The 23294-nt window shown below is 43.5% G+C and overlaps 2 protein-coding genes across 2 annotated transcripts in view; both read left to right on the forward strand.

Moving 5' to 3' along the window:
- Positions 1 to 139: 139 nt before the first annotated feature.
- supt16h (SPT16 homolog, facilitates chromatin remodeling subunit) lies at positions 140 to 8883 on the forward strand. The gene is made up of 24 exons (XM_079295154.1): positions 140 to 509; positions 1431 to 1523; positions 1973 to 2143; positions 2308 to 2460; positions 2567 to 2713; positions 2894 to 3045; positions 3235 to 3407; positions 3683 to 3773; positions 3870 to 3943; positions 4063 to 4175; positions 4289 to 4354; positions 4775 to 4873; positions 5288 to 5403; positions 5496 to 5649; positions 5730 to 5857; positions 6045 to 6307; positions 6397 to 6515; positions 6604 to 6842; positions 6936 to 7011; positions 7145 to 7314; positions 7406 to 7535; positions 7624 to 7750; positions 7880 to 7957; positions 8043 to 8883. The coding sequence occupies exons 1-24, from the start codon at positions 444 to 446 to the stop codon at positions 8168 to 8170; spliced, it is 3126 nt and encodes a 1041-aa protein (XP_079151280.1). The 5' UTR covers positions 140 to 443; the 3' UTR covers positions 8171 to 8883.
- Positions 8884 to 20718: 11835 nt separating this feature from the next.
- The window catches only part of LOC306796771 (E3 ubiquitin/ISG15 ligase TRIM25-like), a gene marked incomplete at its 3' end in the record, with an annotated part of 3514 nt that continues 938 nt past the window's right edge, over positions 20719 to 23294 (forward strand). The window contains exons 1-4 of the mRNA XM_079295840.1: positions 20719 to 20998; positions 21665 to 22342; positions 22456 to 22564; positions 23192 to 23287. Coding sequence (XP_079151966.1) covers positions 21705 to 22342; positions 22456 to 22564; positions 23192 to 23287 — 843 coding nt within the window. The 5' untranslated portion in view covers positions 20719 to 20998; positions 21665 to 21704. The remainder of the gene's footprint in view (positions 20999 to 21664; positions 22343 to 22455; positions 22565 to 23191; positions 23288 to 23294) is intronic.

Consider the following 23294-nt stretch of genomic DNA (forward strand, 5'->3'; position numbering starts at 1 on the left):
ATATCGTTTTGTAATTGTAAAAAGCTGATATGTGGAGACTCGGAGGGGGAGGGAGAGGCAAAGGAAGCACTCGGAGAAAGGAAAGGAGGAGGGACCGATGACTTAATTATAACAGATTGGTGTGTGCGTGGTTGTGAGTGTGGTGTAAAGCCAAATTACATTATATTTTAATAATTTATCGTATTTTTAACCGAGTGATTGCTCATAAGGTTTTTTTTTTGCGTGGCTCTTTTTTTTATTTTTTTTACATGACCCCTTTCCTCAGTGGAAAAAGGCCTCTGTGGTGAAAATATAAAGGAAGTAGGACTGGTAGTGGTGCGTGGATCTCGACAGGCGTGGAAAGAAAGTGCGTTATTGTTAGTTGACACTGATCATCCTCATCATCATCCGGCCCTGCTTGAGAAGCGAAGGCGGGAGCTGGAGTTTGCACCAGAGGACTCGCCATGGCGGTAAACCTGGATAAGGAAGCGTACTACCGCCGGATCAAGAGACTGTACACCAACTGGAAGGTAACAAAACGGACGATTTGAAGCTCGTGTCGTCTGCTGTGGTTAACTTGCACGTGGAGAAAGTGGGCTTTTGGGAGACAACGTTACCAACCGCTAAGTTAGCCGCGTTTTTTTCTCCTTAGCGAGTTGACTGTTGTGCCGTTTCTTTGCCCACAACCAGGCCGCAGTCTGCACATTATGCACCTGCTTTATTTGCACTTTAAAAACAACATTTTTCAACTATACGTGTTTTGGAAGACGTCCCACCAAGTCTATTGTATCACAACATGCTATAACTGCTAGCTAACTCATGTTAGCACACTTCATCCCAATTCACCACGTTAGCTAGTAAGTTTGCTAACCGAGCTAACTTACTTAGCCGAGCAGCTAAAATGTGTAGCGAGTTTAAATTACCAATAAATGACAAATGCAACGTGTTAAAAGTGAACACTGAAACATGCATATGCAGGTGTGCTTACAATTTGGCTGCCGAAGCCGTTGGCCATTATGTTAATGTCACTTAGGGTTTGTAACGTTCGCTACATGCTAATGTTAGCTGTGGCTAATTAGCATGAATAACGTCCCAGTAACGTGTGCAGGATGCCTGCATCTTCTGGAAATCCCTTTTCTCTAAATGAGTACCTGTCTCATTACATAAACGCAACCGTATAGCTTATTTTTTAAGGTATTAAACTCATTATGACTTGGAAGTTTTTGCTTAGCTTTCTACTTGGTTATTACTGCCCAATTACGCAAATAGGTCCATTAAGGAACACTTTGTTTGCATTATAAGTCATTTAAAGACTTAAAAACAGCTTTATGAGACCAGCACTCTTAGTCTACCAGCGATACTATAATAGTAGGAGCACATCCAGCATGGTTTTCCTTTTCATGCATAACACTAGATGTGTGGTTGTATCTTTATTTTTTTTGGTTTCCCAGAAAGGAGAAGATGAGTTTGGCAAAGTTGATGCCATTGTGGTGTCTGTCGGCGTGGACGAGGAAATTGTGTACGCCAAGTCCACGGCCATACAGGTAAGAGCACACTCCAGCATTACAGGGTCACCTTTAAGATGCGGATGCATTCATGTGCATCAATTAATTAAGAAAATAATCAACATTGCTTTATTAGTCTTGTATGTAAACAAAGTCTTTCTTGAGCAGCAGTACAAGAAGTTCCAAATTCTTTAAAATACATTCACAGCTAAACAATTAGCTTTCATTTATTCACCTATTCTTATTATGAAACTCCGTACGGCATCACAAACGTTAGCTGCAGCGGACAAGGACAGACGGCTGCTCGACAAACAGTCAAAAACTGTCCAAATGTTTGGCTAAATTGCTGCTGTCACCCCTCTTACATGTGAGGGTTTTATTGCATTTGTGACGGCAGTTCTCAGCATTTTACGCGTGCGTTTTAAGGGGTTTCACGGATGGATAACTCTATGAATCCGGTTCGTATACATGTTATTTTTTCCCCTCAGACATGGCTGTTTGGCTACGAGTTGACCGACACCATCATGGTCTTTTGCGACACTAAAATCATCTTCCTCGCCAGCAAGAAGAAGGTGGATTTCCTCAAACAGGTGGCCATAACTAAAGGCAACGAGAACGCCAACGGCGTCCCGCCCATCACGCTGCTCACCAGAGAAAAGGTAACCTGTTTAAAGACACGGAGGTAGTGGCCTGAATACACACTCCCTTTTTTGTACACTTGTCTGCGCATGATTTGAGGGTGTGATTTTTGGGAGGCAGGCGTGGTGAACAGATTTTCTGTGTGTACGTAAATCAGATTCTTAACTGCCGTTGTGTGTCTCAGAATGAAAGCAACAAGGCCAACTTCGACAAGATGATCGAAGCGATCAGAGGCAGCAGAGACGGCAAGACGGTGGGGATCTTCAGCAAAGATAAGTTCCCCGGAGATTACATGAAGAGCTGGAACGACACCGTCACCGCTGAGGGGCTGGAGAAGGTAAAACACGATCCCAAAAGTTTAATTTTTTAATATATAACCGTGTTTTGTATTCTCTAGTTTGGTCACACCGTTCCCCTTTTTCACGTTGCTTCCCGACCTGCAGGTGGACATCAGCGCTGTGGTCGCGTACACGATGGCGGTGAAGGAAGACGGAGAGCTGGCGCTGATGAAGAAGGCGGCGGCCATCACCAGCGAGGTTTACTCCAAGTTCTTCAAGGAGCGCGTCATGGAGATCGTCGACGCAGATGAGGTGAGGAGACGGAACGGTGGATCCATGTCGGATTGAGGATTATTGATACAAGTTTACTGGACTAATGCTGGCAGTGTGTACCGGAATTATAGCTGTTGAAAAATGTCTATCAGCCTCCTAGTTTTTAATTCCATGTCGGAGTAATTAGGAATTGTTTTGTTTCGCCCTCCCCCCGAACAGAAAGTGCGCCACAGTAAACTGGCGGAGTCGGTGGAGAAGGCCATCGAGGAGAAGAAGTACCTGGGCGGTGCGGATCCTTCCACGGTGGAGATGTGTTACCCTCCCATCATCCAGAGCGGCGGCAACTACAGCCTCAAGTTCAGCGTCGTCAGGTAGCTCCCCTCACCAGAGCAGAGGCACGGTGATACGGTTTTTTTAAAGCTGTTGGTAATTGTAGCTTAGCTTAGCATACAGACTGGAAGCGTGAAAACGGAGGGAGAATAAAAGGCAAAACAACCTGAGACGATCGTACATTTTGACCCTGACCATCACTTTAACGGACACCGTCTTTTCTGCTCCAGCGACAAGAACCACATGCACTTCGGTGCGATCACGTGCGCCATGGGGATCCGCTACAAGTCGTACTGCTCCAACCTGGTGCGCACCCTCATGGTGGACCCGCCTCAGGAGATGCAGGACAACTACAACTTCCTGCTGCAGGTGGAAGAGGAGCTGCTCAAGCATCTCAAACACGGTGGGTTCAGGGGCACGCTGGGAGCGTGGGAAATATTTCAAACTACTATGAATCGGCTGAAAATTACGTCGCAACTTTTAGGAGCCCAGGGACATGAATTCAAAATGTACAAAACTCAAAGATGGGCATAACATTTGAACATTTTAGAGGCTTTTTTGGTTTGAAAAATGACAAAAATAAAATATTTGAAAAAACTACCTAAGTAGGTAGTTATTACACGCAGCAAGGCAACTGGTAAATACAGGGTTAAGTATATTTGTGTTTCTTCTTTGCAGGAGTAAAAATCAGCGACGCCTACAACGCTGTTCAGGACTACGTGAAGAAGGAGAAGTCGGACCTCGTCGCAAAGCTGACCAAAAACCTCGGGTAGATGCTCACACGTTACATCTTTTTCTCCTCCGTGTTCTCGCACGCGTTCACACACTCGTCTCACATCTTGTGTTGTTTTCTTGTTCTTTGTAGCTTTGCAATGGGAATCGAGTTCAGAGAAGGCTCCTTGGTTCTGAACGCTAAAACCCAGTACAAACTTAAAAGAGGTGAGAAGTCGGCACGTTCGGATGCAAATGTCTGTCGTTGTCGATGTCGAGTGAATGCGTTTCACGAACGTCTTTCTACATTACGTAATTGTTAAGCAGCTTGTGTGCGTCTCCTCCAGGCATGGTGCTGAGCATCAGTTTAGGTTTCGCCGACCTCGTCAATAAAGACGGCAAGAAGGACGAGCAGAAGAAGTACGCCTTGTTTATCGGGGACTCGATACAGATCAATGAGGTGCGCTTTCCCTTGATACGAGCGACGCTGTAGAAACACTGTGACCTCAACATTAGAAACGAGTACGAGTCACAGCAACTTATTCATCACAACCTGAAATGTTTCTGCAACAGGAAGAGGCGGCCACGATACTCACACCGGTCAAGAAGAAGATCAAGAATGTGGGGATCTTCTTGAAGGTACGCGGCTTTGCATCTTTCAACTTTTTGTCGCTAATTGCACGAACAAAAGGAAAAGCAAAGAACAAGTTGAAGCTGAGCAGTTCGTGTACGTATTGGATGTATTTCTAAAGCTGTTTAATTAAAGAGATGCTTTGTCTCCTCCAAACTGTATTATGTAGTAACGTACAAGCGCCACACGATGGCAGTAGCTACATTTGAAGCAGCGTATGTGAGCCGCTCAGTCACTGAATTTCCCACAACACGGGTCCTGCTAATGTTTCACAATAAAAGCCTTGTTAGGAAATTAAAGGATACCAGGGCTTTTACTTTGAAACATGCAGGTTGAGTTTGTATCAACAGCGTAATGAAGTAAACATGATTTAATCACGATCATCGCAGCTCATTGAAATGACCGTCGACGTGGTTCTTTCTCCTCAGAATGACGATGAGGAGGAGGAGGATGAGGACGGGGACGATGCCGAGGAGCTGCTGGGGAAGGGGGCTCGTAGCGCCGCCCTGCTGGCCGACAGAACCCGAGTGAGTGAGGGTGCCTTTGTGTGGTCGGATACCGGTGATCAGTGTTTATGTGGCGCCTTGGCGGAGTGTCAGTAACTAAGAGTGTGACTGTTTTTGTGCTCTACCAGCTACTCGGGAAGGTAAGTATTCAATGCTTTTCTTCTAAAGTCTCATCGGCTGAAGTGCTTTAGTTGTGAGAATCCACTTACTGATCGGGAGAACGTCTCCTTTTTTTCTTTTTTCTTTTTGAGTGATTTTATTTTCCCGTTTTTTGTGTGCGTTTTTGATTTCTCTGACCATCCAAAGCCGTGTAACACATGTCCGTATTCTGCATGTGTTATTTATTTATTTTCCCATCCGTTTTGTACAAAAAGAACCCTGTACTGTGGTGTTTTCTGCGTGCGATCACTCAGTCGCGTCTCTTGTCAAACTCAGAATGAGATGACGGCGGAGGAGAAGAGGCGGGCTCACCAGAAGGAGTTGGCGAATCATTTGAACGAGGAAGCCAAGCGTCGTCTGACGGAGCGGCAAGGAGAGGAGCAGATCCTGAAGTGAGTGTGAACACTTAATAATGTCCTGATGATGCAGAGGGCCTCGCCACAGATTCATTTTCTGTTAATTGAGTTCCTCTTTTCCTCTCCAGGGCCAGAAAATCCAACGTGTCCTATAAGAACGTGTCTCAGATGCCCAGAGAAAAGGACATCCGAGAAATGAAGATCTTCATAGACAAGAAGTACGAGACCGTCGTCATGCCCGTCTTTGGTCTCGCCACGCCGTTCCACATCGCCACCATCAAGGTACGCCGACGGCCCCGTCACCTCTGTTTACTCCCAGATTGTCTTTTCATGTTGACTGATGTTTTTTTAAATTATTTCAGAACATCAGTATGTCCGTAGAAGGAGACTACACCTACCTGAGGATCAACTTCTACGTCCCCGGCAGCTCTCTGGGGCGACAGGAGGGAAACATCTTCCCCAACCCCGACGCCACGTTTGTTAAAGAAATGTGAGGAAGAGAAAGTTGTATTTGGTTAAAATGGCATTTTATTGATTGACGGCACGGGACTGAAACCCACCTCTGTCTGGTTTGATTGTTGATGAAGGTCTTAAATTACCTTGAAGTCTGTTTCTGTCCTGTTCGTCTCCTATCCGTCCTCCTCACTTACTCTCGATCGGGACCGGTCTCCCCTCAGCACGTACCGAGCGTCCAACCTCAAAGCTCCCGGCGACCCGTCGGTGCCCTCCACCAACCTGCAGAACGCCTTCCGCATCATCAAGGAGGTGCAGAAGCGCTACAAGACGCGGGAGGCCGAGGAGAAGGAGAAGGAGGGCATCGTCAAGCAGGACTCGCTGGTCATCAACCTCAACCGCAGCAACCCCAAACTCAAAGACCTCTACATCCGACCCAACATCGCGCAGAAGAGGATGCAGGGCTCGCTGGAGGCGCACACCAACGGTGGGAGACAGGCTCTTATCGGGACGAACAGGAGGGACGCCAAAACCTCCTTTTTATTACTGAACGCTCCCTCTCTTCTTCACGCGCAGGTTTCCGTTTCACGTCGGTCCGCGGCGATAAAGTGGACATTCTTTACAACAATATCAAACACGCCATCTTCCAGCCGTGCGACGGGGAGATGATCATTGTACTCCACTTCCACCTCAAGGTAGCGTTATTGGTTCAGCACTTGCGAGATGTTTTCGATACCACACACGCAGATGTTCCAGTACAACTTTAAAGTTTCCGTTTTCCAGAACGCCATCATGTTCGGGAAGCGGCGCCACACGGACGTCCAGTTCTACACCGAGGTCGGGGAGATCACCACGGACCTGGGCAAACACCAACACATGCACGACCGGGACGACCTGTACGCCGAGCAGATGGAGCGCGAGATGAGGCACAAGCTCAAGTCGGCCTTCAAGAACTTCATCGAGAAGGTGGAGACGCTGACCAAAGAGCAGCTGGAGTTCGAGGTTCCCTTCAGAGACCTCGGGTGAGTAAAGCGCCGCACCGTGAACACGAGAGGAGCCGGGACGGGGAAAGAGGTGCGCTCAATAAGCGGCTGGTCTGATTCTTCTGGTTCTAGGTTCCAGGGCGCCCCCTACAGGAGCACCTGTCTGCTACAACCCACGTCCGGTTCCCTCGTCAACACCACTGAATGGGTGAGTGAGCACACTCAACACCTCTTACCCACTGACTAAAAAACCCATTTAAAATAAAAAATGTATCTTAATACTCTGCATTAATGCGGTTATCCTATTTTCTTTTGCCCTCTTTGTTTGTTTTTAACTCCAGCCCCCGTTCGTGGTGACTCTGGACGAGGTGGAGCTGGTCCACTTCGAGCGCGTGCAGTTCCACCTGAAGAACTTCGACGTGGTCATCGTCTACAAGGACTACAACAAGAAGGTCACCATGATCAACGCCGTGCCCGTCAACTCCCTCGACCCCATCAAGGAGTGGCTCAAGTGTGTTTTTTATTTATTTGTCAACTGCTTCTTTACGAACGCGGGTTCTCCGGTCTCTGCGTGTTAAATCGCTCTGTTGTCTCTTTCGCAGCTCGTGTGACATCAAGTACACGGAGGGAGTCCAGTCCCTGAACTGGACCAAGATCATGAAGACCATCGTGGACGATCCCGAGGGCTTCTTCGAGCAGGGAGGCTGGTCTTTCCTGGACCCAGAGGGCGAGGTACGGCCAGCACAGTGGCCCAAAAACACTTCACACAAACGTGTTTGTGTGACTCCGTCCCTCTGACTCTGGTTTGTTTTGGTCTCAGGGAAGCGGCGCCGAGGAAGATGCGGAGTCGGAAATGGAGGATGAAACTTTCAACCCGTCTGCAGACGAAGAAACGCAGGAGGAGGAGGACAGTGACGAGGACTACGACTCTGAGGCGGAGGACTCTAGTAAGATTTATTATTTCAAACTGTTGGATTTACTACGGTAAATGGAGCTTATTGTCTTTGACACAATGTAGAGAAGTGAATCCAAGAGTACAATAGTCTCATCAGCTCCTTTTGCTTTTGTTTTTATAGATTTCAGCGGCGAGTCGGAGGGCAGCGAGGAGGAGAGCGGCAAAGACTGGGACGAGCTGGAGGAAGAAGCAAGGAAAGGTTTGTAAAATCCTCTACCGATGAACCGTGCCTGGACATTGATGTGTGAAGTGAGTGACAGAGCGGTGATTCATGTTGTTTTTAGCTGACCGAGAGAGCCAGTACGTGGAGGAGGACACCACCACCGCCGCCAACACCAACAACAACAAGAAGAGAAAGGTCCGGCCATCGGCCCACAGCAGCACGCCCAACAAGAAGAAGCGACGGTCCTAAAATATATCTCTCACACACACGCACACATACTGCCAAACCTAGTTGACCCTTGACCCTTCCCTGTACCCCAACTGGCTCTTTTGACTCCTACACTTAAGACAAACAAAACACGCTCAGACACCCCGTTATTTTCGTGTCGGTCAGTGAAGTGTCATGTTGAAATGGTAAGAAAGAACCAGACACACACACACACACGCACTTCATTCATCAGCTTGTTTTCCTCTCTCCTTCCTTGTTCTTTGTTTCCGCCTCCCATCTCCATCCATCCATCAGGGTTTCGTGTGTGTGTGTGTGTGTGTGTGTGCATGTTTAAATGGGTTTTTATTGCGAGCGTTGTTTACTTTCTGTTGAGAAAGACGACTTTCTTAACGAATGAATAATAAAAGGCTTGACATCTCCTCTGCCAAGTGTTTTGTATAAAACCTGAGACTCTCCACCGTCTTGTCTTTGTTTCACTTCCCCGTCATGTTTTCCTCTGTGTTTGTTAAATTGTAGTAATAAGATTGAACATTTTCTCTTTTTGAGGGGGGCAGATACAGTTTCTGATTTCTTCTTTTTTTTAAATGGGGTTTATAAACTTATGCACACACACCGTCTCCCTCACACTCGTCCTCTGATCCTTTTTTTTTTTTTTTTTTCAATTCAGAGTAGATTTGTTGTTGTACTGTTAATTCTGGAAATTTGTTTTTGTAATAAAATTCAAAGGAACTGTAGTTTGTTTTGAATGCTTTCTTCTCTCTGCGCGTTCGTAAAAACGTTCCGTCGCGTACAATTAAGTAAACGTCATAGCGACGACTGCCTCTGGTTTATATCACTGGGTTTTTGAAAGGTTTTGGACTGTTGGTCGGACAGAACTAAGACATTTGAAGACGTAATTGTCTAGTTATATTGGGGAATTATTTAATATTTTCTGGCGTTTTAAAGAGAAACGACGTCTTAATCTCAATTTAATCTAATTTAACTAATCGGTTTGAAGAAGGGGTTAAAGATTATTAGAAAAAAGGAAACGACGAGCATTTCTGATAAAAGTATCTCTTGAATTGAGTCATTAAAGGATTGTGACGTTCTGCAGAAACAGTTTGTCGATTCTCTCTGGTTGTAAAACGTGTTCATCACGTTTCTTTAAAGCAGTTTTCATCATTTGGCCGAAACAGATGGTGTTAAATCACTCGATAGCTTCAGTTTAATGCTACTAAACAGGCAGTGGTGTATGCTGATGCGATTCTTCAAAGTGCCTCATATTTTATATTGGGACATTTTGGAGTGTTTGTTGTGTGTGTGTGTGTGTGTTACGTGGATGAACAGCTCACCTGGTATTTTCAAAGCAAAGTTGTTGCTCTGACAAACACGTTCTGTCCAGACATCATGCACACACTGCAGTGGTCTGCTGCAAACCAAATGTGTGGAGGAACCTCTCTCACAAACACGTTTGTGTTTCTATACTTGGGAGGACTGACGTACTTGACTTAATGCGTTCCCCAGCCACCATCCATCTCTTCCTCATGTTGTACCCCAAACCTTAACCTGAGTGTAACTCTACCCTCAGCCCTAAAACCAAGTCCTTAAAAGAAGTGGAGACTCGACAAAATGTCTTCATTTTCCAAAAAATGTCCTATAAACCTCACATCGGTCCTCACAAAGACAGAAGAGCCCTCGCGCCCATTGTCGGGCATGCAAACGTCCCCTCGCTGGAAACTGCAAAGTGTCTCACCGAGCACACAAAGAAAAACAACCTCTGACTTGTGGTCATGGACCGTTTAGTATCCAAACTCAGCGACAGGGAAGGACGTAGACGAGTGAAGACACAGAGAGAGAGAGGAGGTAAGACCACATTGACAGAAGTACCTTCATCTTTATCTACTCGAGTATTTGTTCTTTATTCTGTTCTCATCACTGCAGATCATGGAGGGAGGTTGGAAGAAAATGCAACTAGAAATGTTGTGTTAACCTCTGTATTGTTACCTTAAAATCATTTTCATTTCCTATATAGATGCCGTGTACTTTCTGATGGATAACTGCAGTATTTTGAGTACTTGACAAGGTTTATTTATCGTCCTTATTCTACACTGTAGAGCTGCACAACGAACTGCCAGTTGCAGTCCCTTCATGCTACACAACGATAACTCCTACAAAGATCAATATTATTATATTATTTAGAACAATATTAACTGCATGTTAAAATACAGACAACATTTGTAAACATGTATTTTTCGTGTAGCGCTTAAGAACAAATGTGAGTGTTCATGATTTGTAGTTGATGTGCTAAAACTTGATGAACGGCATTTTTCCATTATATTTTCGAGGTGAGCAGAGAGAGCTAAGTGTCGCCTTATTGTTCACCACACAGGCTACAGGTCATTTGTTAAGATGCTTTAAAACCTTCAATGTACAATATTTTCACAAAGCATCTTGGCACGTGGAGACCACTGTTCACTGGCTTAATATTTAAATATTTAATCGCGATTAATCGCGTTGAATCGCATTGTTATGGCAAAGTTCAACAATGAATTCAAAAGTAGTGTATTGCGCACTTTTATTTTAAAAGTACTGCTATATGAACAAAAGGGCAATAACATTTGGTTCACGAGATGCAGGCAGCATGTTTTATACTTAATGTGAATATAATTCATACTTTGTTGGCATCTTATTCTGAAAACCGGATGTTCGGCTGAAGAAACCGGATGTTGTCTCACACTGTGCCGTTTAAATGTGTTTACGGTAAATTTCAGCAGATAGGTGCACTAACATGTGTCTGCTGAGTTGACCGCGGAGATCTGAGTGTCTGCTGACTTTACCGCAGCGATGTCCAGTCGTCTCCAGGGAGAGCAGCGGAAGTCGCCTTTTCTCTACGGCAACCCTGAAGGGACATGATATCTCTAATACAAAACGATAAACATGAGACAGTCTGACGATAGGATGTTTGCTGGCTTTTATCCAACTGTTCTTGTCATCCTCTTGTTGTTATGTATGTGTTGTCTCTTTCTTTTTGTTTATTTGTTTGAATCACAACCTCATAAAATTCCCTAAAATTTAAAATAAAATCGTATTTGAATCTGTAATTTAGTGCCGTATTACTTAGATGTTTTTTCATCATGTCGACATAAACAATGTTTTTGAACAAATGATACGGCTGCCTGGAGGATAGAAAGTTCATCTTAAATCGTCAAAACAAAAGGAGATTTTAAAAAAAGAATTCAAACTTACATCTTTGCATTCAAACACATAATGTGAAACGAAGACTCTTTCTGAAGAAAAGTCCATGTTATGTAAAACTAAAGAGTTTAAATGTGTTTTGCTCTCTCATGTCCGATGTTATAAACACAGCGTTACATGCAAATAAAAGGAATACTTTGACATTTAGTTAAATAAGTGTCCTCACTTTCTTACTAAGAGTTGGATAACAGGATCTATTTCACTTTCATGTAGAGGAGTAAATATATATATATATATATATATATATATATATATATATATATATATATATATATATAGTTTTATACAAGCTTTTTAAGAGTTGCAAAGCAACACTGCTGACAAACACAAAGGCGGCAGCTTGTTTAACCACCGGATGCCAAAGCACCACATGGTAAACAAATCTACAGGTTTTGCATGAAAATGGTCTGAAAAAGTGACGAGAATTTCCATGAACCCAACATGCGATGTGAGCTGGTTGTGGAAGGAAGAGAGAGGGTAAGTCTGTGTTTAAAACTCTTTTTGCTTCCTTTCTCAATGTGATGTACTTAATGTATTGTAAGTATCCTTTTTGTCCTTCCGGCTCAGATTAAATGGCGTGGCTCGTGAGTGCTTTCCCTTTCACAGGTAAGAAACGTGAATAACTAGCAGGCTGCTACTGACTTTGACGGTTGTTAAAGGTTTGAAAATAACCTGCTTCTTTCGCAGGGATTCTCCTTTTGTTCCAGAGGACTGATCAGCTGAGTAAGTACCTGTTCAGGACAAACATCTTTCCATCTTGGTCACTGTGTTGTGATTTATGATTGATAATGTGTGACAACCGGTAAAATACACACTTTCCAAAGCACGCACACATGTGAAAATCTTTAAGAACTTGAAGGTTTGTGCTGCTCAATTCTTCTTTGAAGCGTTTACTGGAGCCTGCTGTATTGCTTGTAACTTTAAAAGTAAGAAGCTCACCGTGTAGAGTTCTGCTGAGTGTCACAGAGCCTTTGATCCTTCATTCAGGACACCCCTGTGCCTCTTTCTGTGACTCAGTTTGAATGTTTCTGCATGTTTCTGCTGTGCTTGCCTTTTTGAAATGTCTAAACTTCTGCCCAAAGTGCCTCAGCAGTACCACCTCATCAACGGCTCCCTGACTTGGTATGAGGCTCAGAGCTTCTGCAGATTAAAGTACACCGACCTGGCCACCGTGGACAACATGAATGGCAAGAACGAGCTGGTCGACACGCTGGGCAGCCGTGTGACAAGCAGCTGGATCGGGCTCCAGAGAGGAAAGACCAGCAGGATGATTTGGTCCGATGGCAGGGGCCCGATGCACTACACCAACTGGTTAGGCGGTGAACCGAACGGCGGAGACGTTGAATCCTGTGTAGAGATGTTTGTTGTTGGCGCGTGGAATGACGCACCTTGTGGAAAAGAACACGGTTTTGCGTGTTATGAACGTGAGTAAATGACAGAGGGATTCTCGTAGCAGATGGAACATAAACATCTGATACAAATACGCTTTCAAAACATCGTAAACAAGAAGGGAAGCTGAGACAAAAATGATTTGCGTATCTGCCCCGTGCTTCAGATTAGCTCCAAAAGCTCATGGGCGCTTCCTTGGCTCATGCTGCGCCCTTCGACAGCGGTTTATGAAAATCAGGCCAATAGGTTTTCCATAATCCTGCGAACAGACAAGTCCAGAAACCGGACTGAGATAATAAAATCCACAAAGAACAACATTCAAACCACAAGATTGGAAGTCGCTTTCAGTCCTTTGATTCACAGGTCACAGGTCACACATGGCTTAAAACTAGATGATTCATATTTTCTGATATTAAACGACAGCTTCCATCAGTGATGTTCCATCTCCTTGTCTCTTGCTTGACGCCTGCTTGCTTTGAAGAGGAAAGACCTGAAATCCGTTTGTTGTCTCTTTCTCTAGTCCAGCAGGATGGCGCGCAGAGGTACGTGTTTTACTCAGAACACAGGAGCTGGGTGAGCAGCCAAGAGCTGTGCAGAGAGAAGCACGTCGACTTGGCCTACATCGGCAACGAGTTGGATCACTCGGAGATCGCTAATGTAGCCACAGCGTGGGGGGGACATGTGTGGATCGGCCTGTTCAAAGATGCCTGGGTGTGGTCGGATGGAAGGGAAACCACCTTCAGGTTTTGGCCGAGCGTCTCGTACCCTCGGGGTGACTGTGCTGCTGTTGCGGCGTCGCAGCAGGGACGCTGGGTCGAAGCTCCGTGTGACGAGAAGGCCGCGTTTGTCTGTCAGGGCGGTGAGTTCCTGACATTTCTACATTAATTCCTAGACATGCAACCCAAAGTGATTTTTTTATTTTTGAGAAGTTTGCTAAGCAGACCTACATTCATGCGGAGGCCCGAAACACCTGCAACTTAATGCTCCGACAGCTGCATGTATAAATATGCAACTGTTTGCGAACAACCACCGCTATCCTTCAGAAGATGATGTGTCTGTGTCGTGTATTAAAACCTGGCCAAAAAAAAACAGTGATTGCATGTTGAAATCATTTCGTTTCTTTGAGTTTCTTTCTATAATCGATAGCTTTTCCTTTTTTCTCAAAAAAGCATGCAGATGAGGTGGAAGTACTGGGTAGTGTCTGCATTTCAGGCAGCAAAAGGTTCCAACGGCGCTCATCAATAAGAGCCTGGACGGGGCCAATGATCACGTGACGGTGTGATTCTTGTTGCAGGTCTCAAAGTGAAGAAGACGGTAATAAGGATGACGGTGCGCTCTGACGTCGACCTCGCTGACTCCACAGTCACTGATGCTCTCCTGAAAAAAGTAAATAAAATACCTTTTGAGCCGTTAATATTGAATATGTTTACAGACACATTGATGTGACACAGATGGGCGGGTAAAGCTATTTCTGGGGATCTGTGGAGCGTAACCGTGGTGAAGGGCTTTGATTTGTCGAACACTGTGTGTGTCCCCTCAGTTGGACGCTGCTCTGAGACACCGGTCGGTGACTGATTTCACACTCAGCTGGCGAAGGGACAACAGTGGACTCGTCTTCCAACGTACGAGCAGTTGAGAAGACCCGTGAGTACACAGTTCGCTTCCTCATCTCAAAAGACTCCTTTCCAACCTAGAATTTGACTTCGAGGAGTCATCAGCTGAGACCTTTGTGTTTTCTCCTTCTCATCACAGGATGCTGATTCAACACAACTGTTGGGGTGAAAGTGAGTTGACTCGTTGAAGAATCGAGCGATCATCTTAACACTGTATCGGTGTATTTTTGAAGCGTGTCGGAATAGATGAATGTATCCTCTAGAAACTAAAAAAATGAAGAAAATGAAATATTTAAATCTTTGCTTGTGTTGAAGTGGTGTTTTAGAACAAGAGATTAAATCTGTGTTTTGTTTACATTTGCATTTATGCGCAGTACATGTGAGTGAACTTGTCATGGTGCACACGTTCTATGGTTTTGTGGATTATAATAATCTTTTCAATGTGAAGTTAGTGGAGTTTTTAATACAGTGACAATGGGGAAGACTCCGATGGCCTTTATGTTCAATATGAATTGTGACTTCATGTGATTCCCCATGTTTTGATGCCGAAGTGTCAATTATGCATGTTATTAAAGAAACAGATGAAACCTGATCTGAAATGTATGATTTTATATGATGTTAAAGTGATGTTTAATGCTTTTTACCCTAAAATCTGAAACCAGAAATTGTGCAAATGCTTTACGGTACACTTGCAGTCAAATACATGTTAAATACAACGTCACACGTTTGGGTTTGCATACGGTATGAATCCTCAAACCTTCACATTCAAATCAACTGCAGGACTAGAGGTGAAGCGGAGGAGCTGCTTTTTAAAACAAATTGTAATCTTCACTGCTTTGTTGCTGCTGAATTTGTCTAATTTCAGATGAGATATTGGAGGAAATGGTGCATAGTTACAAAAGAATTGCATGACCGGTTAATAGCAGACCACCTCAAGGTGTCACTCAGAGAGAACCAGCACATTCTGATGTAGCGTTTCAAAATTAAAGCCCTTCGAAATCTCACACATGAGCAAACTTCAAATCACATTCAAAAACCTCTTTTGTCATTAAATATCTTCAACATCGTACTGTTAACTTACTAAACAGTCATTTCAATTCAAATGAATACTTCATCAATGAATGTAAAAACATAAATAGCGTTTAACAGATAATTGGTTCATACATGAATCATATTTTATGGGATTACAACTGTATTACATTGCCGATCATTAAACAACATAATCAATAGTTAAAACGATGAGTTCTTCAAAAAATTCAACCACAGTAGAGTTGTCATAAAAAAGGAAATGCTCTTAATTGACTTTTTATACCAAGCTGTAAACATAAATATGATCTCTTTAGCCACTAAATGCTCCTCTGGTCACCAGCTAGTTGCCTACTTTGTCTGTTTGTTGTTTGGCTCTGATATTGTTGATAGAGTAATGTTGAGAGCAGCTTTAATGTTTCATTGTCTGATGGTTGTAGTTTGTTGCAGCACAAACACTATATAGAAAATATGTTCTTGCGTGTTTTACCCTTTCTAAATGTATAAGGGATATGCAGTGTATGTTTATGGAGGGCCTTATCGGCTGACATCATAATAGCAAGCCTTCATACGGTCATTTTCATTGTTTGCAAGATTATGTTATTGTTTTTAAAATAAACTGTGTTTTTCATCAGCTGAACAGTGAAGCTGTTTCGTTTTGATTGAAACGAAACATGAAGGAATGCAGGTGTATGACGTGGAAGGCATTTACAGGAAAGCACGTTTATTGTTAGTTACACTTTCATTTCTGTGGAAACGTAACGACAGAGTTCAGTGACGTCCGTGAAGGTATTATTGGTATCGTAAATAGTCACCAAAGAGGAGTGCCACTCAACGCAATGAGACTCACCTCAGATTCAAAGTTGAAGAATGTACAATATGCAGAAGGCGTGACTTAGAGGTGTTCATAAATAAAATCCTCAGGTCCTCTCGTCACACTCACACCTGCTGGAACTCAAACAGGTAACAAGATTTGTGGTTTATTTTTCCATTGCTTTGTTTCTTTTATTATATTTTGAATACTATCGGTGCAAACGTGATTTGAGCAATATATTTGTGGAGATTTGTGCTGTTGTGTTACTGAAGCTGAACAGTCTATCGTGTTATTAATTCTTCATCATCTAAACCAGGGCTCTCAAACTCATTTTCACTCCGGGCCACATCAGCATCACGGTCGCCCTCAAAGGGCCGGTTGTAAATGTAACTACTCGTAGCATATTGGTAAATAACTGTCTCTGCATTTGATTATTGTTTATTCAAGTGTAAAAATATTGTACATGCAGTTATATAAATGTAAAAATATAATTAAGCACATTTCTGTTATTATAACTTAAATCCTTTTAATTGAGGGTTAACAAACCCACATTACTCTATCAAAGATCAAACTATTAAAGAAAATATCAAAGACAAATATCAAACGCAAGTTATTACAATAACTTTGTTCAAAGCTTAAAATCCTTTCACGGGTGCGTTTGCACAATCCCACGTGAAGTATTTCATGTGTTTTAAAGACACGTTGAAAGTAGTCTTCAATACTCACAATACATTTCCATGTCAAATGTACAGTTACCAGCCAAAGAGCTGCTTCTATGTTTAAGTATCTCATTATGACTTTCTATCTGAGAATTATGACTTTCTATCTCATAACTTCGACTTTCTATCTCATAATTTCGACTATGGGGATATTTTTATTATCAAGTCGAACTTGAAAAAAAAAGAAGAATGACTTCAAACTAAATGATTAACATGGGCTCTTTTTGATCACCTCTTCAGGTACTTGAATTCTGCTGGACTACCTTTTTGAAGCAGAACCAAAGAGAAAAAAAAACATTTTCATCTTCCTTCTAAAATCCAAGCTAACCATCATGGAGTTGGCAGTGTTCAGGGATGATATGCGCATTATACTTTCAAAGCATATGCAACAAAATCCAAAGTCCACCAACACGCAACTGTTCTCTTTTTTGACGCTGCTGAACGCGTACATTCCTGAGTCCTACCTCCTGATGTCCGAGTGTCAACAGATCCTTGGACCACCTGATCCGATCCATGGAGGCCCCCCCTTTGAAGAAAGAATGTGGCCTTTTACCTTCTGTATCAACGAATCCAGTCAGAAATGTATGATTCACCGAGAGATTGCAGAGATTTCTGTGCAGGTACTAGCTGCCTTAGGGATTTCCAGGAGTGCTACAGTGAAGAAATTGATGTTCTCCCTTTGTGGCGATCAGGCCCAACCACATATACTCCAGTTCGTCAACGATTTGCTGACAAAGAGAGAATTAGGAGTAAAGGGTAAAGAGAAGTTCTCAAGGTTGATTGAAGATATACGGAAAAAAGAGAATTTCTACAATGCCGTGTCTGTCTTGGAAACTGCATCAAACAAATTGAGACAAAGCCACATCTACCCCCAAACCCTTTCCCGTCTCTATTACATCTATTACATCAGAGGAGACGATAACAAAGACTATAACAAAGCTGAAAAATGGGCAAAGACAGCCATTAAAAGAGCTCCAAACAACTCTTATGTGGCTGACACTCTCGGGCAGGTTTACAAGAATCGTTTCATGGGGGAAGCCTGGCGACAGGAGGATATCTTACGCATGGCAAATACGGCTTTCAGAGCCTTTAAAGAAGTGGAGAGGAAAGCTGACAATGAAGAGGGCCCAGAAATGAATGACATGGCTGGTACTGTAAGCATTTCAAATTCCTTCAACGACAGAGGCCTTTTTGGCTTCATTCAAGTGGCAAAGATAGCCTTTGCGAAACTCAGAGCAGCAAGATCTCTGTCTTCACAGGAATCCAGGAGTTTCATCCAAAACTTAAAAATGAAAGTTACAGATAAGTTTGACTTTTTTGAACGGTACCTAACCTACTCCAAGCACCTAACCTACTCCAAGCCTGACATGACATCCACAGAGCCACATTACTTCTGGAAGGACATTGCACTTTGTTACCAGATGTACACAACAGAAGCGGCAGCTGAATCCATAAGCTTTCCAGGCCTTCTGGATGGTCTGAATCATGGCCTTTTCACATCAAAGGGAAGACGCGCTGGATTTGAGGAGGCCGAGCAAACAGTGTCGGATTTAGAGGAAATCCAAGAAGATTTGAAAGCCACCTACGAGGCCAATCCTGCCAATGTCAAAGCAGCTGAAAGTTACATCCTCTCTAACATCCTCTTGAGCAACAAGATGCACAACTCTCCAAAGCTCACCCCAGTGAGTGAACTCAAAGCAATAATACACAGATTCTTGGACTCAGGCGTGGGGTGGCGAAGCCCTGAGTTTTACCTCATGGCTCTGCTGTTGTTTTGGCCTGAGGAAGAGCCTCAAGTGGTGCAAGATGAGGATGATGAAGAAGTTGACCAACCGGCCACAGAGGATGTGGGGTCAGAAGAAGAAACCTGTGAGGTTGAGGAGAGCAATGAGGAACAAGAACCAAGCAGAGAGCCTGAACAACATGACCTCATGTTTGAGCCTGACCTGCAACAGTATGTCACATTCATGGAGAAAGCGTTCGGGAAATCCGATGCCAAGTACCTTCGGGGCCGTTACCTTGTGCCCTTGTTTTTTCTGGGGAAGGGCTCCGGACTGAGCAGATGGATCCACAAATCAAGGCTGGATGCAATTGTGGAAAATAAGGTGGATGCTGAGCTAGCTGGTGAACAGAATCAAAGTGCTAAGGAGAAATGGAGGCGGATCAATGAAAAATGGATCACGGGTGATGTGTGGCGAATCCCAGAAGTTGAAGACATGCTTCTCCCAGTCCGGGTCGAGCACACTCCCACGATGCAACAGGAGCATGAGGAAGAGGAAATGCTCGTTTGTGCTGGAGGGAAGGAAATAAAGGTTAAAGTAGTTGAACCTTATTCAGAGCTGAGCCCGATGCTCGTCTATCTTGGCTTCACCATTCAGGGTCCTGTCGTCTTCTAAGTGGGACATCCTCACACGTCACAGTCACTTTTTAGATTTTAGTAGATGGTAGTGGTTGTATCTTCAGTCTTAAGTTCATTTAACTATTTTGCATTATCTTTTGCAGAATTGAATTTTAGATTAATTTAGATGCACTTTTCCAATACAGCATACATGCATACAAATACAAATAGAAGATACAATGTATTGATTGGATTCCATTGTCCTTGTGCAGTTTGAATGAGTTGTTGGTTGTGTTCCTGTTTTCTTCAAATGTATTGTGAATGTGTATTCTAACATAAATCGATGTTTTTAAAGAAGCGTGGTGTGAAAATGTAATTGGTAATAATGTGTGCAGTTGTTTTGGCAAAATAATTAAACTTGCAATGTGATTATTTGCTATTATATACTATTGCCTCCCATCTAAAACTCATTAAATGATCAAACGAAAACAACCATTCTTTCTTTTATTTGAATTTGTGCACAACAATATTGTTTGAATGCAGGAATGCAGTATTTTCACACGGTAGTATTGTTACTTTTAAGTTGGGAAGTACTGAACTTAACAAGCCAACTGTATATAAAGTAGTTACTGCACCGTAGAACAGTACAATGGTAAAATGCTGCTTAGACATTGATGCATCGGGAATAACAAGTCATTTCAAATAATATATCAGTCACAGGAATGCAGTTCTCTTCCCGTAAATACACCTGCACTTCGTAATTAATGGATTATTCATGCAGGGCTTTTACTTGTCCTGGGTTATGTTTACATTGCTGCATAAGTATTTTTGTAGGCATAGTGGCCTTGATTGCCGTCGCAAAACATAATTTTAGAAAACACACGAACAACTTGGAAAACAGAAAACATTTACAAAACCACATTAACAAAATAGAAAAGGCAACTCATTTGTTGATGCGTTTCATCCAATGGTTTCGTGTTTTGACTTGAATACTCTGTCCACCACGGTTAAAGACTGCATAATATTAATAAACACTAGTTTACAACAGAAGAACAGTAGTGGATATTCTGCAAAATAACTCAAAAAGTGAATGTTATCAAGTTTTATTTCAATATCTTAGACCAACTGATATTAAAAAAATATGAGCTGCAGTTTTTTATTTTATTTATTTCATTTTTTATACTATAATTACTGGACATCTTGATCCACACTCCATACCAGTTGGTGGCGGTAATGCGCCAATTCATTGTTTGCCAACCGCCAATCAACCTCAAAAGAGAAGAAGAAGTAACAGCGCCCACAGTGGTCAACTATTTACAATGAATGTATTGTACATATACGGAATTTCCGAGGGGCCATGAAGGCAGCATTTCCCCCGCATCAACCTGCCCAGCCGGTTCCAGCTAATTAGTCGTCAGTCCGTTTGTTTTGTCGCACAGGTGTGTGTGTCAACTGCCGCGGAAAACTCCAGATGAGAGACTAAATGCTCCGGTGACTGGAATGTTTCCTCAAGAAAAAAGAAGCGCAGAGCTAACTGGTCGCAACGGTTAACATGTTAACGTTATAGCACGACAGGTGCACCGCGTTTCCGACATTCGATACGTTAGCCTCCTCGTTTGTGACACTAGCTAAGTGTTACTAACTGTACTAGAGAAGCTTGTACAGCTCAGCAAAATCAGTTGTTTCCGACTTGCACGAGGACATACGTTTGTTCAGGTAAGTAGCCTGCGAGTCTTCTGACAGGGAGGCAAGTTAGCTTACGTCATTTGTTGTTTGACCCGTTGACCTAATGTAGCTATCATTAGGATACTATGCGTTGTTGTTACCCGTGTCGTGTCTATAAGGCTGATAGGCGGAGCACTGGAAACCACTGCTGACTACCTAACTGTGATATTACCACTTTGGGTCTCATTTTAACAACACAGAGCAGGTTGGCAGCTTATGTTGAGGCCATGCCCTTTTTAAACAGACTTGTTTACAAGTTTAACTGAGCCAGAGGGGTAAAGCTGACCTTGTTTTTGGAGGTTGCCTCGAGGCCTGAAGTTGCACTTCTATTTTAATTTTTATCCTTTTGTAAAAGAACATGCAGGAAGTAGCAATGTTGGGTAAATCAGTTGCATATGCTTTCTATAAGGCAATGTCTACTGAGGCATAATCACATTTAAAGCTGCAACTTTTTTTTTCTTCTATGATTATAGATTATTTTCCAGATAAATACTTTGATTATTATTTCTATGAGAAGTCCTAAATTGTGAATTTATGCCACTTAAACTCTCCCAAAGTGATGGGGACTTGTTTTAGTCGAAATGATCAATCCACCAATTTAAGAACACATACATCTCAGGACACCTACATCATCAGCATCTTTTAATCTACCACCAGCCCCACTCACCTGTCGGACCTCCCCGGTGTGAATACTGCCATGGCCTCGGCCCAGTCGGAGCAGTCCAGCGTCCTCCAAGAGGAGCTCACCTGCCCGGTGTGCCTGGACTTGTACCGCGACCCCCACTTGCTCCCTTGCGGCCACAACTTCTGCAAGACCTGCCTGGACCGCCTAAAGCGGCAAGCGGATCGAGGCCGCTTCCGCTGCCCAGAGTGCCGCGACAGCCACCGGTGTGGCACCAACTTTCAGAAAAACTTCAAACTCGCCAATATTGCGGACGACTACCGCCGCCGCCGCAGAGCCACCACTGCAGCTTTAAAGTCCAGAGAGCTGTTGCCGTCTTCTCTGTCGGCGCAGCAAGCCAGAAGTCTGTTTGCTGTTCCTTGTGACTACTGCCCGTCAGTCGCCGCCGAGGCCTCGGTCATCAGTGCCGTAGGGGAGGGCTCTTCTTCTTCTTCGGCTGCTGCTGTTTCTCAGGAAGACGATGACAAGCAGCAGCGAGCTGCTGCTGCTGGGTCGATGTTTGCGGTCAAGACGTGTCTGAAGTGTGAGGTGTCGATGTGCCAGGAGCACGTGAAGCCGCATCTGGAGCTGCCGGCGTTCCGCGAGCATCCGCTAACGGAGCCGATGAACGACCTGTGGAAGAGGAAGTGCCCGGATCACGATGAGATATACAGGTGGGAAGCACGTGCACTCAAAATGTGTTCGTATTTTTGAAAAGGTGGCTCTGAAATTCAGTTTTTCGTCAATGCCACGAAGTCTTGATCTACTGTTACTTGATCTACTCTAGATATTACTGCATGGACGACAAGATATGCGTGTGCAACGCTTGCACCATAGAAGGAGGACACTCGGGACACACAATCAAGACCCTGAAAAACACCATGAAGGATCTAAAGGTACACTTTTTATTGTCTTCATGGTCTGAAAGCTGCATTGTTGTGTTGAAACACAAACTCCCTGTTTTTAGGAGCATTGTATTCAGAAATAAATGTGGAGGAACTCCGTGTTTTGTTTCACCACCTTCTGATTGTTTTGCTCACACAGTCTTGTGATGAGTCTGGAATCCTCATGAATGAATATTGTCAGTGGTTGTTGTTGTAGTAGTGCGTGTGTGTATGGCTGCGTGGAGATGAATGAAAGAGTCACATGACTCTGTGGTCTCTATAGTAGAGTTAAATCCACTTCCTGTGCTTCCATTCTCCTGAACAGTGTGTGAAGTTGAGAGGCTTCCAGTTCATTACCCAGAAACCCGTTGAATTCAACATAAGTTCGGTGTTCTTTTAAATCAAACTTAATTAACATTGTATTCATTTAAACCGTAACGCAGTAGGCTTTCATTCACAGGAACTGCATGAATGGAAAGCCATCATAACTGAAACAAGTATCTGTCATTGGAACAACAGCAATCAATCACACGTTCAGCCCCTACACTCGACAGATTTGTGCTTTGGAATATTTAATATCTTACAATCTCGTTGTGACATCATTATCATGGAGCACTTTGCCTCCTCGTGGTGTTCCAGGGCTCTCTGGATAAGAAGCTGTACCGGGTGGAAACCAAGTACAGCATGGCCGAGAAGAAGCTTCAGGAGCAGAAGGCGAAGGAGAGGCAGGATAAGGTGAGAA

The sequence above is a fragment of the Melanostigma gelatinosum genome, assembly GCF_949748355.1.
Source record: "Melanostigma gelatinosum genome assembly, chromosome: 23".
Lineage (NCBI taxonomy): Eukaryota > Metazoa > Chordata > Actinopteri > Perciformes > Zoarcidae > Melanostigma > Melanostigma gelatinosum.

Bases quoted from the DNA above. Each gene is read 5' to 3' on its own strand.
- supt16h (XM_079295154.1), top strand. From the start codon at position 444: ATGGCGGTAAACCTGGATAAGGAAGCGTACTACCGCCGGATCAAGAGA. The intron at 2,461-2,566 runs GTAAAACACGAT...CCCGACCTGCAG, and splicing joins CCGCTGAGGGGCTGGAGAAG to GTGGACATCAGCGCTGTGGT. The intron at 7,536-7,623 runs GTACGGCCAGCA...TTTTGGTCTCAG, and splicing joins TCCTGGACCCAGAGGGCGAG to GGAAGCGGCGCCGAGGAAGA.